The sequence below is a fragment of the Pangasianodon hypophthalmus genome, chromosome 7 (assembly GCF_027358585.1).
Source record: "Pangasianodon hypophthalmus isolate fPanHyp1 chromosome 7, fPanHyp1.pri, whole genome shotgun sequence".
Classification (NCBI taxonomy): Eukaryota; Metazoa; Chordata; class Actinopteri; order Siluriformes; family Pangasiidae; genus Pangasianodon; species Pangasianodon hypophthalmus.
Window position 1 is genome coordinate 13,492,218 of NC_069716.1, and position 15,782 is coordinate 13,507,999.

The 15,782-nt window shown below is 39.4% G+C and overlaps 1 protein-coding gene across 6 annotated transcripts in view; it reads left to right on the forward strand.

Annotated features, from left to right (window-relative positions):
• The window catches only part of diaph2 (diaphanous-related formin 2), a 424,876-nt gene extending 409,852 nt beyond the window's left edge, over positions 1-15,024 (forward strand). For all 6 annotated transcript variants that reach the window (XM_053235486.1, XM_053235480.1, XM_053235482.1 and 3 more), the window contains one exon: positions 12,390-15,024. In XM_053235486.1, the coding sequence (XP_053091461.1) occupies positions 12,390-12,454 (65 nt within the window). In that variant the 3' untranslated portion in view covers positions 12,455-15,024. The remainder of the gene's footprint in view (positions 1-12,389) is intronic.
• Positions 15,025-15,782: the final 758 nt, after the last annotated feature.

A 15,782-nucleotide genomic window follows, 5' to 3' on the forward strand; every position in this document is an offset into this window, starting at 1 on the left:
GTCACTCCACCACACTTTGAACCACTGAAAGTGCATCTGTCTTTATCTAGTGACAGCCCTGTAGGGTTGTGTTTTTGTGCCTTTGTCTGTCTGACTGTCCATGTACTGTACGTTAGCATAGTAATCATCCGCTCTTGTTATTTTTAACTCATCCCCCTTGTAATGCCCCTTCTACACTACACACTCCTTCTCATTCACTCCTTCTCATTCGCTGACACAGTTTTCTAAACTAACAACAGAAGAGATCCTGCAAGTCATCTTATCCTGCAATCCTACCACCTGCCCATTGGATCCAATCCCTTCCACTATGCTCCAGACCATCTCTCAAGACCTCCTCCCCTTCATCACCACTATCATCAATGGCTCCATAACATTTGGTCATATACCAACCTCATTCAAGAGAGCAAGGGTTATTCCCATCCTGAAGAAACCCACGCTGGATCCCTCTGACATCAGCAACTACCGACCGGTATCACTTCTCTCTTTCTAAAACCCTTGAACGAACCGTCTACAATCAGCTGTCTTGCTATCTCTCACAGAACAACCTCCAAGATCCCAATGAGTCTGGCTTCAAACCAGCACACTCCACAGAGACTGCCCTTTTGGCCGTCACTGAGAAGCTACATGCTGCTACATCAGCTAAACTGTCTTCAATCCTCATCCTCCTTGACCTTTCAACAGCGTTTGACCCAGTGAACCACAAGACTCTCTTGTCCACCCTCATGAGCCTAGGAATTCGTGGTGCAGCATGGCAATGGTTTGCTTCCTACCTGGATGGTCGGTCATATCAGGTGACATGGAGGGGATCCACATCTGCTCCCCGCAGACTCTCCACTGGTGTCCCACAAGGCTCAGTACTTGGTCCTCTCCTGTTCTCCCTCTATACTCGATCTCTTGGTGCGGTCATATCCTCACATGGGTTTTCATACCAGTGCTATGCAGATGACACTCAGCTCATCCTCTCCTTCCCTCCCTCAGACATTCATGTTTCTGCTCGGATATCAGCATGTCTGGCAGATATCTCATCATGGATGACAGCTCATCAGCTGAAACTTAATAGCAGCAAAACTGAACTGCTGTTCATACCAGGTGATTCATCCCCATCTCAGGATCTTGCAATCTCCCTAGACAATTCTCTGATCTCGCCTTCGTTTACTGCACGCAACCTTGGGGTAACCATGGACAAACAACTGTTCTTCCTGTCCTTCCTGTCCTGGCCTGGCCTGGCCTGGCCTGGGGGCAGTCGTGGCAGTCGTGGCAGTCGACCTAATAGATAGAGAGTCAGACTTGCAACTCGAAGGTGAACCTGAAGGTCGTGGGTTCAAGTCTCAGGTCCAGCAGGGATTGTAGGTGGGGGGAGTGAATGACCAGCGCTCTCTTCCACCCTCAATACCACGACTGAAGTGAGACCCTTGAACAAGGCACAGAACCCCCAACTGCTCCCCGGGCGCTGCAGCAAAAAAGGCTGCCCACTGCTCCGGGTGTTTGTTCACAGTGTGTGTGTGGGTTCGCTACTGTGTGTGTGTGCACTTGGATGAGTTAAATGCAGAGCACAAATTCCGAGTATGGGTCACCATACTTGGCCACAAGTCACTTCACTTCACTTCTCCTCTCACATTGCTAATCTGACACTCTCATGTCAATTTCTCCTTTATAACATCAGAAGAATTCGTCCATTTCTTTCCAGGCCACACAGGTGCTTGTTCAGTCCCTTGTCATTTCAAGACTGGACTACTGCAACTCACTCCTGGCAGGTCTGCCTCTGAGTGCCATTCGTCCTCTGCAACTGATCCAAAATGCAGCTGCACGATTGGTTTTCAACCTTCCCAAATTTTCCCACACCACCCCATTACTACTCTCCTTACTGGCTTCCTGTAGCTGCCCACATCAGATTTAAAACACTGATGCTTGCTTACAAAGCCAAAAATGGACCAGCACCCACTTATCTCAAAGCACTTATCACACCTCGCACGGCACCACGCTCCCTCCGATCCTCTAGCGCTGCTCGACTGGTCCCACCAACTCTCAGGATACAAAGAAGGCATGCATCGAGACTCTTCTGTTCTGGCACCAAGGTGGTGGAATGAACTTCCCCTAGATGTCCGAACAGCTGAGTCACTGGCAGTCTTCAAACAACATCTAAAGACTTACCTCTTCATAAAGTACTTAAGTTAGCACTTGCCAAAAAAATAAATAAAAAATGTATTGCCTGAGCGCTTGTCTATTACCTCCCCAATAGAGTTCTGGACTGATGGTATTCCTAGTTTGTGACCTAGTGAGCCAATATCAGAATGTATTTTTGATAGACTTCAAAGCACTTTTGTAAGTTGCTCTGGATAAGGGCGTCTGCCAAAAGCCATAAATGTAAATGTAAATGTAATGATAACCTCTTAAAAAAACGATCACATTAATTAACTTAAGGAGTATAGACATGCCCCCCCTCCCCAGAGCAGGTAAATCTGTTTTTGGGCAGTCTGTCGTTTTGATGGGTGTTTTGGCCAGAAGATAGAAAAAGCTTTTAAGCACAAGTGAACAAAATGAATGCTGCTCTGAGCGATCTTAATTAAAGTGTTTGAGGTTTGTTTTCACCAACTTGTTTTAAGGGATTTTTCAGTGTTCCATCCCAAAGTTAGCTTTATACTAAGTTAATAAATGGCCTATTATGGCTACAGATCATCAAATAATAAGAACAGAAGTAATAGCAGGCTTTATTTACATATATATATATTAGCTAGCATGGACATACTGTATCGGATGTATCGGAGATCGATTAAAGTGTTAAAAAATAAATGGAGATGGGCTTGCCTCAGTGAAAATCATCCTGAAACTAAATGTTGCTTTCAACCACACTCTTGTTCTTGCTGGTCCCTCTTTTCTTCTCACTAGCTCCCACATAGATGGAGCAGAAATGACCCTGTACTTAGAAACAAAAGACAGTACCTTCCAAGCAATCTTTGAATGTTGACTAGGTCTGAGGGTAAGAGGAAGAGACTGAGAGTGAAATGAGGGCAGGGTCTTAGCAATTTCAAATTAGAATTTCAAAACCTGACAAATGTATTTTTATGTGGTTTTGGATATTTCTTTTCTGCACTGCTTTTTATATGTAATTGCAGTGTGTGCTTTGCACAGTGCATTTCTCAAGGCCTTAAGGCAAGACTGAGCCCCTACAGTAGTCAAGGATGAATTGGGTGAAAGAGTATGCCACCATTCAAAATTGAAATCTGATTTTTGTTCAAATTAAACACAGAGATCAAGGTTCAACATCTTGAGCTTTTACTGATATAATAGGAAACTGTCCTACAAAGTACTCTGGGCTGCTTCTTTTCATTTTCATCTTCCTACTTCTATTTTTCCCCTCTCATATATCTCACCCCTGCATCAAATCTTGTGCCAAGTAAAAGCTGAATAATTAGCACTGGCCTGCACCTCTGGTGATACTCCTGGCATGGCCATTCATCCCCTTACAGCTTTACCTGATATGATGGATGGAGCCACCTGTTTCATCTCACTGTGACTTGGTGTCATGTCAGTCCAGTACTCAGTAATGGTCACTGCATGGGCAGGCGTTAGTGTTTTAGTCTGTGTTTGGGGACAATATTGGCTCTTATATCCACTGTGATATGTAGGGCTGTCCACTCAACCTTCCAACTGGGACTGTTGGGGCCAAGTTTCTGTGGTGTTCCATGTTTGAGCTTGTGTGACATGATGTTAAAATGTAATTCACAATGATATATAACATTCAGGAGATTAATTAATATGAGGGTTTAGAAAACACACTAGCACTCTTTAAATCTATCCCAATCCCAGTTTGGTCTGTGTTCTTCATAACATCTCCTGTGATTGTTTTGTGTGGAGCTGCTTTAAGCGCATGCCCTCCTGTCTGTGTTGAGATAAGTGGAAGAGCTTTGTGTGTGGGGCAGGAGCATATCAGTGATGTTACTATGACATTAGACAGGCAGACCCAATCCAGACCCACTCTTTCTCTCTGGTCTCTTTCTCTCTGTTCTTTCTATCCCTCTTCAGCACTTTGTTTTTTGTCTTTGTTACTTTTGTTCCCCTTAATCTAAAAGATAAGTTAATATTGTGTAAATATATATAGTTGGGTCCAGAACTATTTGGACTGTGACACAATTTTCATAAGTTTGTGTACACTACCACAATGGACTTGAAATTAACCAATCAACATGTATCTGAAGTGTAGACTTTCAGCTTTAATTCAAGGGGTTTAATAAAAATATTGGTAATTGTTTAGGAATTATAGCTGTTTTTACATAGTCCCTCCATTTCCATAGGCTCAAAAGTAATTGGACAAACTAACAATTATAAATGTAAAGACTATTTTTAATACTTGGATGCAAATCCTTTGCAGTCAATGACTGCCTGAAGTCTGGAACCAATGGACATCACCAAATGCTGAGTTTCCTGTTTTTGAGTTTGTGGGTCTTTCTGCCCTCAGTTTTGTCTTCAGTAAGTGAAAAACATGCTCAATCGGGTTGTCAAGTGACTGACCCGGCCATTTAAGAACAATACATTTCTTTGCCTTAAGAAGCTCTTGGGTAGCTTGCTCTTGGGTAGCTTTCGCTCTATGTTTTGGGTCATTATCCATCTGTACTGTGAAGCAACATCCTATCAGTTTTGCAGCATTTGAAAATGAATCTGAGCAGAAAGTATAGATCTGTATAATTCAGAATTCATGCTGCTACTTCTATCAGCAGTCACATCATCAATAAACACGAGGTACCCAGTTCCACCGGCAGCCATCCATGCCCATACTATAACAACTAATGCCTCCAACATGTTTGACAGATGCTTTGGATCATAAGCCCTTCCTTTCCTTCTCCACACTCTTCAATTCAATTCAGTTTTATTTGTATAGCGCTTTTAACAATGGACATTGTCACAAAACAGCTTTATAGAAATAAATACATTTAGGATATAAATTGTAAATGTATGAATTTATCCCTAATGATCAAGCGAGAGGCGATGTTGGCAAGGAAAAACTCACGGAGATGAGGAAGAAACCTTGAGACCAAAAGGGAACCAGATTCAAAAGGGAACCCATCTGGGTGGCAGTGGGTAGTGCAATTCTAAATAAATCCCTTCTATAACTGTGTACTACATGGACAAATAGTGCAATTGTGTAACCAGGAAATTGATTACAGTTTTTACATGAGGTCTGTTTTGTTAAACCTATCCGCTATCCACTGATGGAGACCTGAGTGCAGAACTGCTCGCAGCAACTGCAGCCCCAAAGCCACCACAGCAATCGTAGTCCCAAGCCATCACAGTACAACTGCTCATATGAACCGCAGTCCAAAGCCATCTCCATTGTCCCCAAACTGCACCTTCCCCAGCAATGCCAATGATCTTCAGGCCATCCATGTGGGGCCATCCTCAGCAGCAGTGAGCTATCTCCAACTGATGAGACCTCCAACCAGAAATAGGGCATCCGGATGCATCAGGCAGGTCTGGAGAGCAGAAAGGCTCAGGATCACTGGTATCTCAGGAGTAGCATGTGTAGATGGAGAAAGGGGGAGAGAAAGGGAGAGAAAGGGAGAGATTGTTAGGTATGCTTTTTGTCCTGTAATGGTTAAGGACAATGTACTTTGCTTGCAGAGTGCAAGCAGGGACTCTGGCAAGACTAGTTATGACAGCATAACTAAAAGGGAGAGCCAGAAGGTAACACAGACATGAGGGCGCCCTGGGACATAAAGCAGCCAGCCACTTCACTGTCAACAAACCTGAGTGAACATGTTCCAGTTCCATGAACCAGTTCACCACAACACTCTATGCTCATGAACACTCCAGATCTGCTCCTTTACCTAAGAAGAAAACTATTAACAAAAGGCTTGACTAAACAAATATATTTGTTTAGCCTAGACTTAAACGCTGAGACTGTATCTCAGTCCTGCACACTAATGGGAAGGCTGTTCCTTAACTGTGGGGCTTTGTAGGAGAAAGCTCTACCCCCTTCTGTAGCCTTCATTATTCAAGATACCAACAAATAGCCTGCACCTTTTGATCAAAGTAGGTGTGATGGATCATAAAAGACCAAAATGTCAGATAGGTACGGAGGCACAAGACCATTCAGTTCTTTATAGGCCAAAAGTAGTATTTTATAATCAATGCAAAATTTGATTGGGAGCCAATGCTGTGTGGATAAGATAGGGGTGATGTGGGCATATTTTCTGGTTCTAGCAAAGGCTCTCATTGCTGCATTCTGGACTAAGTGGAGCTTGTTTATGCACCTACTGGAACATCCAGACAGTAAGGCATTACAATAATCCAACCTAGAGGCAACAAAATCATGAACTAATTTTTCTACATCATGTAGTGACATTATATTTCTTATCTTAGCAATATTTCTGAGATGAAAAAAGGCTATCCTATTAATATTTTCTACATGAGCTTCAAATGAAAGACTGGAGTCAATAATCACACCAAGGTCCTTTACTGCTGCACATGATGAAACAGAAAGGCCATCCAGAGTTACTGTGTAATCAGAAAGCTTACTTCTAGCTGCATATGGTCCTAGTACAACCACTTCTGTCTTGTCAGAATTAAGTATAAAGAAGTTAATAAGCATCCAGTGTCTAATGTCCATTACATATTCCTCTATTAAGCTGGTTTCTGTCATCTGGCTTTGCTGAAATGTACAACTGTGTGTCAACAGCATAACAGTGGAAGCTAATACCATGTTAACGAATAATTTTGCCCAGAGGTAGCATATATGCAGGATAGAGCAGTGGGCCTAAAATAGAACCATTCAGGAACACCAGACTTTACCTTAGTATGCTTAGAGAAGTCAGCATTTAGATCTACAAACTGATAATGATCAGTCAAATTAGACCTGAGCCAGGAGAGGGCAGTTCCCTTAATGCCTACATTTTCTAGTCTATTGAGGAGAATAGCATGATCAATGGTATCAAAAGCTTCACTAAGGTCAAACAACACAAGCAAGGATACACAACCCTGATCAGAGGCCAGTAGTAGGTCATTTACCACTTTAACTAGCGCTGTCTTTGTGCTATGATGAAGCCTAAATCCTGACTGATACATTTCATGAATGTTATTCCTATGTAGGTATGAGCATAACTGCTGTGCTACAACCTTTTCTAGGATCTTGGAGATAAAAGGGAGATCTGATATTGGCCTATAGTTGGTAAATTGGCAGGGTTTGAGGTCAGAATTTTTTTACTCTTCTCTTCCCATCATTCCAGTACAAGTTAATCTCAGTTTCATCTGTCTAAAGATTCTTCTTCTAGAACTGTGCAGGCTTTTTTTAGATGTTATGTAGCGAAGTCTAATCTGGCCTTGATGTCATGAATGGGTTGTTCTTCACCAAGGAAAGAATTCTGCGATCATGCACTTTAGGTGTATTCCGTGGTCTTCCAGGCCTTTTGGTGTTGCTGAACTAGCCAATGCATTCCTTCTGTTTGAGAATGTATCAAATTGATGATTTGGCCACTCCTAAAGTTTCTGCAATCTCTCTGATAGGTCTGTTTTGCTTTTTCATCCTAGTGATGGCTTCTCTCACTTGCATTGACACCTCTTTGGATAGCGTACTGAGAGTTCCCATGAACAGCTACCAAATGCAAATTCAACATTTGGAATCAACTCCAGACCTTTTATCTCCTTAATTTGTAATGAACTAACAAGGAAACAGGCCAAACCTGGCCATGAAACTGCTTATAAGTCAATTGTCCCATTACTTTTGAGCCTGTGAAAATGTAGGAACTAGTCAACAAAATGTCTGTAATTCCTAAACAGTTAATGCGATATTTTTTGTTAAACCACTTGAATTAAAGCTGAAAGTCTCCACTTCAATTAATTGCTTCATTTCAAATCCATTGTGGTGGTATACAAAGGCAAAATTATAAAAATTGTGTCACTGTCCAAATACCTATGGACTCAACTGTATATAGATTTGTACCAGTCCCAAAACTCACTAAGTTACTACTACCTCATGAGTGTTACTCTTGTGCTGAGAATAGTTCAGCATCCATATAATATCTGGTCATTGATGGGTCGCCTTTTTCAAGTGATGGACAGTTGACAAATTGTGCATAACAACAGATGGCTGCTATGAGTGATCTACTGTATATGATAGGTGTAACTGGTGTAACTAAGGGCAAATCAGTGTAGTTTCAATTTAGGTGTGGGTGTGTGTGGGTGTGTGTCACATGTTCCAATATGTTTGGTCACTTGAAAAATAGGTGGGTTCAAACAAGTTGTTTAACACCTCTAGATGTAAATATCAGGAAACGAAAGCTGAAATTCTGATCTATCATCTAATATTCATCTTTTGATCTCAAACCCATGTCTTCAGTTTATAGAAGAAAAAAACAACAAAAGAATTGGCGTTCCAATAGTTTATGGAGGGGACTATGTGTATATGCACGCACACACACACAATATGATGATCCCATTCACATGAACTGTCTCAATATCTATTCTTCTCTCTTCCCATTCCATTCCTAAACCATCTTGCAGGAGATGCTACACTACAGCAATACCATGTTTAATGATAAACTTTTCACAGATGAGCTTACGGCCCAATTTTTGTGAATGGAAGTGCAGCAACATAGCACTGATTGTGGTGATAGAGTGTGTGGTTTTGGCAAGACAATCAGTGTTCAGATTATTTATTTAAAAATTTTAATAGTTAATTCATTCTTTCATCTTCAGTAACCACTTTATCCTTTATGCTTTACAGCTGCCTACAGCCAATTTCCATATTTCAGAAAATTATGAGCAGCTTTCAGATCCCCTCGTTTGTAATACACTATGAACCTGAACTTTTCATAGAAATAAGTCCTCTCTAGTAGCATTCTGCTGTAAAAATATTGAGTTTGAGATTCCAATGGTTACAAAGTTAGGGCTAATAGAAATCTGAGGAAAAGCCTACTTTATTCATGCATTTTGACAAACAAACAGATGTAATATAACCATAACAAATAATAAAAATTAACAGTATTTTAGAGTAATTATGTTTATGATTGACATACAATAGCTTATGCTTGTCATTGAGGTCTAAAATGTTACTACATTTGATATTGGCAACAATGAAGCATGATCTATCATAGGGTTCTTTAAATCTGCAGAGTTTAGCACCAACCTCCAAACTCACCTGCCTGTAATTTTCTTGTAATCCTGAAGAACTTGGTTAACTTGTTGAGGTGTGTTTGATTAGGGTTGAAGCTAAACTCTGCGGGACAGTGTAGGGACAGATTTGAAGAACGCTGATCTCTCATGGTGGTACAGGTGTACAGTTGGTATGCATGAATAGATTTTATCCAAATATGGAATTACAGTGCTCAGTTGGGTGTTTTACAAATGAGCAGTGTCATAAACAGAGCTATGGTGTTGTTTCTCTTGTGATAAAAGCAGTAAGTGACCGCAGCTCAGAAGAGAAGGAGTTAGAGTGTTCAAGAGTAGGATGTGATGTTACATCAGTTTGTAAGTGCCATGAAAAGAAATGTCTATCAAAATATCATCAACTATTTGGTAACACTTATTGTAATCCCTTGGAATAAAACAAAAAAATATTACAAAAGGACTATGAGAAATTCGATTAGAGCACATATCAAAGGAAAATAACTATCCTCTAAAACTTGTCCCTGGTAGGTCACTGTGTCCCACTTGCTACAAAAATATTTTCATGATTGAAATAGAAACATGTATGGAGAAGAGTGAGGGCTATGTGTTCACCAACTATATACCTGTACCAATGTGAAAGATCAGAGTTCTTAAAATCTGGCCTTCGAGGTCCACTGTCCCGCAGAGTTTAGTTCAACCCTAATCAAACACACCTGAACAAGCTAACCAAGGTCTTCAGGATTACTAGAAAATTACAGGCAGGTGAGTTTGGAGGTTGGAGCTAAACTCTGCAGACTTGAAGAACCCTATGATAGATCATGCTTCACTGTTGCTTCTTCTTCTTCTTCTTCTTCTTCTGGCTAGGGTGTCTATGGCAGCCCATAGAACCATCTGGTAAAAAGTTGTGAGATTTGGCACACTGATTGGGAAGGGCCAGTGAACATTCTGACCAAATTTGGGCCAAGTGCTTCCAATGCTGTAGCGCCACCATTGGGTCAAATTTTGGCCTAATTTGGAAGTACATTATGGTCATAACTTTTGAACTATGTATCCTGGGTTGAGATGAGTTAAAGGCACCCTCTGATGTCATTTCCACCTAAATAGATTTTCTGCCATCTTGGATTTTGTCAAAAACTGTTTTTTTTGCTGTTGGATACACATTTTGTCCAGTCATCACCATATTTGGCAAACCTCACCTTCAGAGTAAGCCTCACAAAAATTATCAAAAATATTTTGAATATTCCAAACGATTTGCCTGTAATGGGCCAACGAATCTGACAGCAAAGCTGCCAAACAGGAAGCAAGGCTGTATCTCAGCAACGATTTTGCACACTGACACAAAACTTAGTAGGCATCTTCAGGACTATGATCTCAGATATGCAACAAATTTCATGCTTTCATCACTTTTGTTCAATCATTTTTTTAGCATGTTATTGCTACTTTTGGCAGTAGCCAAAAGTAACAATAACATGCTAAAAAAATGCTTACATCTAACTGCCATTTTTTTCTACTTCTCCTCCAAATTTTGTCCAATCTTCACCAAATTTGGCTCACATTACCTTGAGATCTGTTTGAACAAAAGTTATCAAAAAATTTTTTATATTCAAAACCGTTCTCCTGTAACACGCTGGCAAATGCAAAAAACAGGATGTGAGGGTGTATCACAGCAATGCATCTACATATCATCACACTACTTGATAGATATCTTCAGGACCATGCCCTGAATGTACCCAAGACGTTTCGTGACTGCTCCATCTTGTGATCAAGAACTGTAACAACTTTAATTTTTTTTCTTATATCATTTGAAGAATTTGTACTAAATTCACAGTTCATTTTTCCTATAATTGCCTGGAATATGCTGAAGTGAATGCACACCAACATCTGAAATTCACGTGTACTTCCTGTTGACCATCTTGAATTTTTTCAAAACTGTTTTTTTCACTACTCTTCCTACAAATTATTTCCAATATACACCAAGTTTGGCATACATCATATTCAGACCAACCTGGACAAAAGTTATCCAAAGAATGTTGATATTCCAAACTGTTTGCCTGTAATATGCCAACAAATCTGATGGCGAAGCTGGCAAAACTGGATGAGAGGCTGTATTTCAGCAATGACCTTGCACACTGACACAAATCTTGGTAGGCATCTTCAGGACTATGCCCTGAGACTATACAACAAATTTTATGACAGTGCCACTTACTGGTCAAAAGTTACAATAACATGCTGTAAATGCTTCCATCTAACTGCCATTTTTGCTACTCCTCCTCCAAATTGTGTCCACCAGTTGTGTCTTCACAAAATTTGGTGGCCTGACTAAACTTGTACAAAGTGGGGTAAAAGGCCCAGACTGGTGAGAAAAAACATAAATACTTTAGATGTTTTTAAATTTGAAAAAAAAAATAGGTCAGAGCAGTAGCAATCACGACCAAAGGTCAAAGTAGCAACAGACAACTCCACAGGTCACAGCAGTAGTGGCATCTGAAGCATCAATGCCACCCTGCTGTCCATTTGTTCATCTAGACATTTCCTCCTACAGTCAGACAATTCCACCACTGTACATGGCCCAAACATACACATTATGAGTAAAACTACAAATCACTCTTGAATCCCTTTGCCTAAAATTATGGCTCTGCTTTCCTGTGGTTGCTTAGGCAGCAATTGTAGCATGCATGTGAATGTGCAGCTCACCGAGTCTGGATGCTTGGTCCCCGAAAATGTTGCTTGCAGCTTTAATTCTTCTTCTGCTCTTGAAGTCTATGGCAGCCCATAGAACTGTACATAAGAAAGTTTTGAAATTTGGCACACAGATAAGGGACAGTCTGAAAGGTTACCATAGCAAATTTGGAGTCGCTATCTCAAACCCTCTAGTGCCACCAACAGCTCAAATTTGCATGTTTATGCTAACAACTTTTGAACTGTAAGGGCTAGGAACAAAACTCTTTTTCCTCTGATTTCTTCCAAGTCGAATGCATACCATGGTTTCAATTTCTGTCCACCATTTTGTTCCAAAATTTGTTGTGGCTGCCATGGTTAAACCAGTATATATATATATATATATATATATATATATATATATATATACTGGTTTAACCATGGCAGCCACAACAAATTTTGGAACAAAATGGTGGAAAATGGTATATATATATATATATATATATATATATATATATATATATATATATATATATATATATATATATTTCCTATGCATTTGTATTGCTGTGTAACTAGATCTAATTGTTCTATATCTCCTCCCCACCCCCTTTTTCTCTCTTCCTCTGCAGACAACCGTCGCACTGGTTTGGAAAGATCACGCTCACGGCACAACACAAACACTATGGGGCGATGATGGCAGTCTGTCTGTGCATGTTAGCCAAGTGCCAAAGACCCATGAGTGGGTGCACAGTGGAGGCAAAAATATGGATAGCGCAGATTTGTGTGTGCCTTCCAGCATGGCAGGAATCTCAAAACACATACACACACAAAAACAAAAAATGATCCTCAGAAGTGAAGACTACAGACAAACAGCTTCACATGATTGCTACTATTACACTGCCTTACATATGCAACCTGTGTATTCCTTTCACTTCCTCATTGTGTTAAAAACTTCCTTAACATATTTTTTTTAATTTCCTTGAAATATATTTGGTCATTTTCCTGTTTGTAATGGATTTGCCTTTATCTTTATGCTTCCTATAAAGCTAGTAGTTTCCTGTTGTCCATGAATGTTTGGGTAGGTTTGAGTGGTTGATCTCTGTTTTTTGTTATTTTAACAACTAAACATTACATTGTAGTTGACAAAATGTTGATAAAATGATCTTGCAGACAGGTGTGTATGGTAGGACAGGGCTATATGGACTCATTTGCTGCCATTGATTGAACAAAACCATTGCCTGATTTGTACCCTGCTTTTCAGTCACTTAACCTGCTCACCAATCTTTCAGTTTCAACTTCTTCCAATCATGTTCTATCTATATAAAATGCCATTTTATTTTAGCATCATTAAAATATGCTATCTTTTCTTATGCTATTTGTCTTAGAGGGGTGCACAGGACTGTTTTTAAATTCCACTCCTGCCAGCTCCAGCAGTTATTTTTAATTGTAACTGCTTGTGATATTTTCTAATGTACTTGCTTGGTTCCATATCCTCAAAACATGAAGAAACTTAAACCACAGTGACTCTGACCAATAAAGCATTTACTGTATATGAATGAATGAGTGCAGTAAACTGTACACATCCTATATGCACCCATGTTAATCACTTTTTAACATCAGTTGGTAGTCATGTCTGACACACATGACAGTAAGTAGTCATGTCCTACACACATGACAGTAATCTCTTTCATGAGCTTATTACCCACAGGATCCCAGTCCTGATGCACATTTTTAATTTGTCTGGCAAATAACACTTATTTCATGTGAATCTGTAGTAGCATAAAAGATGAAACACTTTAAGCATATCCTTTAAGCACGTCCCATGTCAGAGGTTAGTGAGAAGATGTTTTAGAATACCTAGAGGTAAATAAGTATTGCAGTTTTTATATTTTATGATACAGTATAATTTCTGTCTTGTTTGGTTCTCTGTTGTGAAACAGAGACAAGTTTTTAATCAAAAAATGTCAATAAGTGCTGACTTGTATGATCCATTGGCTGCTTTTAAGTGCTTGTTGCTTGTGGTGGTGACCCAGCCCACCCAAGCACTTTACTCAAACTTCTCTGTCCTTCCCTGCTTTCTGAAAAGTGTTATATGTCCAAAACAGAGAAAAAAGTAGTTTAGTTTATTGTGCAGTTTTCATGTTTCATGTTTTGTATTTCATCCTTAGCCAGAGTTTAAGGAGTGCTGCTGTGTCCTTGAGAGGAGTAATGACAGCAATGATTCATGAATACATGACATTGTAGCTGCCTCTAAGTGGATTGCATTATTAAAATCACACTTTAGCCTCACCTGCCTTTTTCCTGTGGTTTGAATAACTGCTTGCCATAATATGCTTTTTTTCATATACATATCACTGCAGGCAAATTTATGTAAAACACACTCTCTGTGCAATCAAAACAGAGGTGTTGGCTGATATGAGTCTGCTTTCTTGTGTGGGCACTAATAAAATAACTTATTTTTGCCCATGCTTGATGCATGGCTATAGAGACATCATCTTTGTTATAATATATTGGCAAGAATTCCACTCTTATGCTATGACTACCCTTAAGCTGCAAAATGCACAGTTTTTAGCAAATTTTCATCCATTCATCCATTTTTTTGTTGTGCAATAATCAAGGAACAGCAGTCAGTACAATATGCAGAAAGGCTGTTATAAAAAAGAAATGAATAAAGAAATAAAAACATCTGAGCCAGTCCCTCAGACCATATGTCTTCAAGCACTGTAGTGTAGCTCAAAGCATTAATTTGCTTTTCTAATCAAAGCTGGCCTTTATCTGTTTTCCAGTCCCACACAAAGGAATATGTTTCACTCAAAGCTCTCAGTGGCTTCTGTTTAACTCATGTTAACGGTAATTACAGCATCTACCATGTCTGTGCTTGCTGCTCTAACTCTTATTGCTGTTACATATTCTAGTTAGCAGAATGTGTTGGCACTGCATACTTTTCACCTAAAAGTGCATTAAATCACATTGCACAGAAGCTTCCTTTTGCTGGGTAAATTTGCCAACTTTCATTAAAAATGTCATAAATTGTTCTTATATACCAAGTTTATTTCTACAGTTTTACTGAAGGTATAAAAAGAATTTGATCAGCTGAAAAAGACCTGTTAAAATTGTTAAAAATTCACACATTATTATGATATAAAATTGCTGTTTCCTATTGTAACTTAACGCATTTTAAACAGGATGACATTGAAGCATTGTGTTTTAACAGGGTAAATAGTATGTGTCTCTTTTACTCAATTAAAATGTCAAATACCCCAATCGTTTCCCCCTTAATGTCATTGTAATATTCCTTGAATCAAGCTGCCTATCAGTAGTGATTGCTGTATTAATCCGATGTTATGTGTGATGTCTATAAGAATGTTTTAGCATTTTTTTAGAGGTTACAACCTGAGACAGCCAGTAAGTTTCACTGTAGCTATAGAAAGGAAATCCAAATCCAGTTAGTAAGGTGTTGGGCTTTAAACCATGTTGCATAAGTATTCACGCACATTGAACTCTTCCATTGAACTCTTACCTGGAATTTAAATAGACTTATTTTTTACCATTTGATTTACAAAATATGTCTAACATTTGAAGGTGTAAAATATTTTATTGCCACAAAGGTGAATGGGGAAAAAAACAGTTCAGGGTTGAGGGAAAGATAGAAGGAGCCAAATACAGGGCAAGAAAGAAGATAAACAGAAATTTGTTCGTCAAAAGTATTCATCTCCTGGGTCAATAGAATTACCTTTGGCTGCAGTTACAGCTGCAAGTCTTGTGGGATATGTCTCTATCAGCTTTGCACATCTGGATCCTGATATTTTTGCCCATTTTTTTTTGTAGAAGATATGTAAGTTTGGTTTACATAGAGACCTTGATTCTCTATGTAAAGTGATTCTCTACGTGAACTGATGATACTCTTCCAGAGCTTTGTCTCAAACTTGTTTTGATAGCTTTTTGTTTCTCATTTATATCATTTGGCAGACGCCCTTATCCAGAGTGACTTGCATTCATCTCATTTACACAACGGAGCAGTT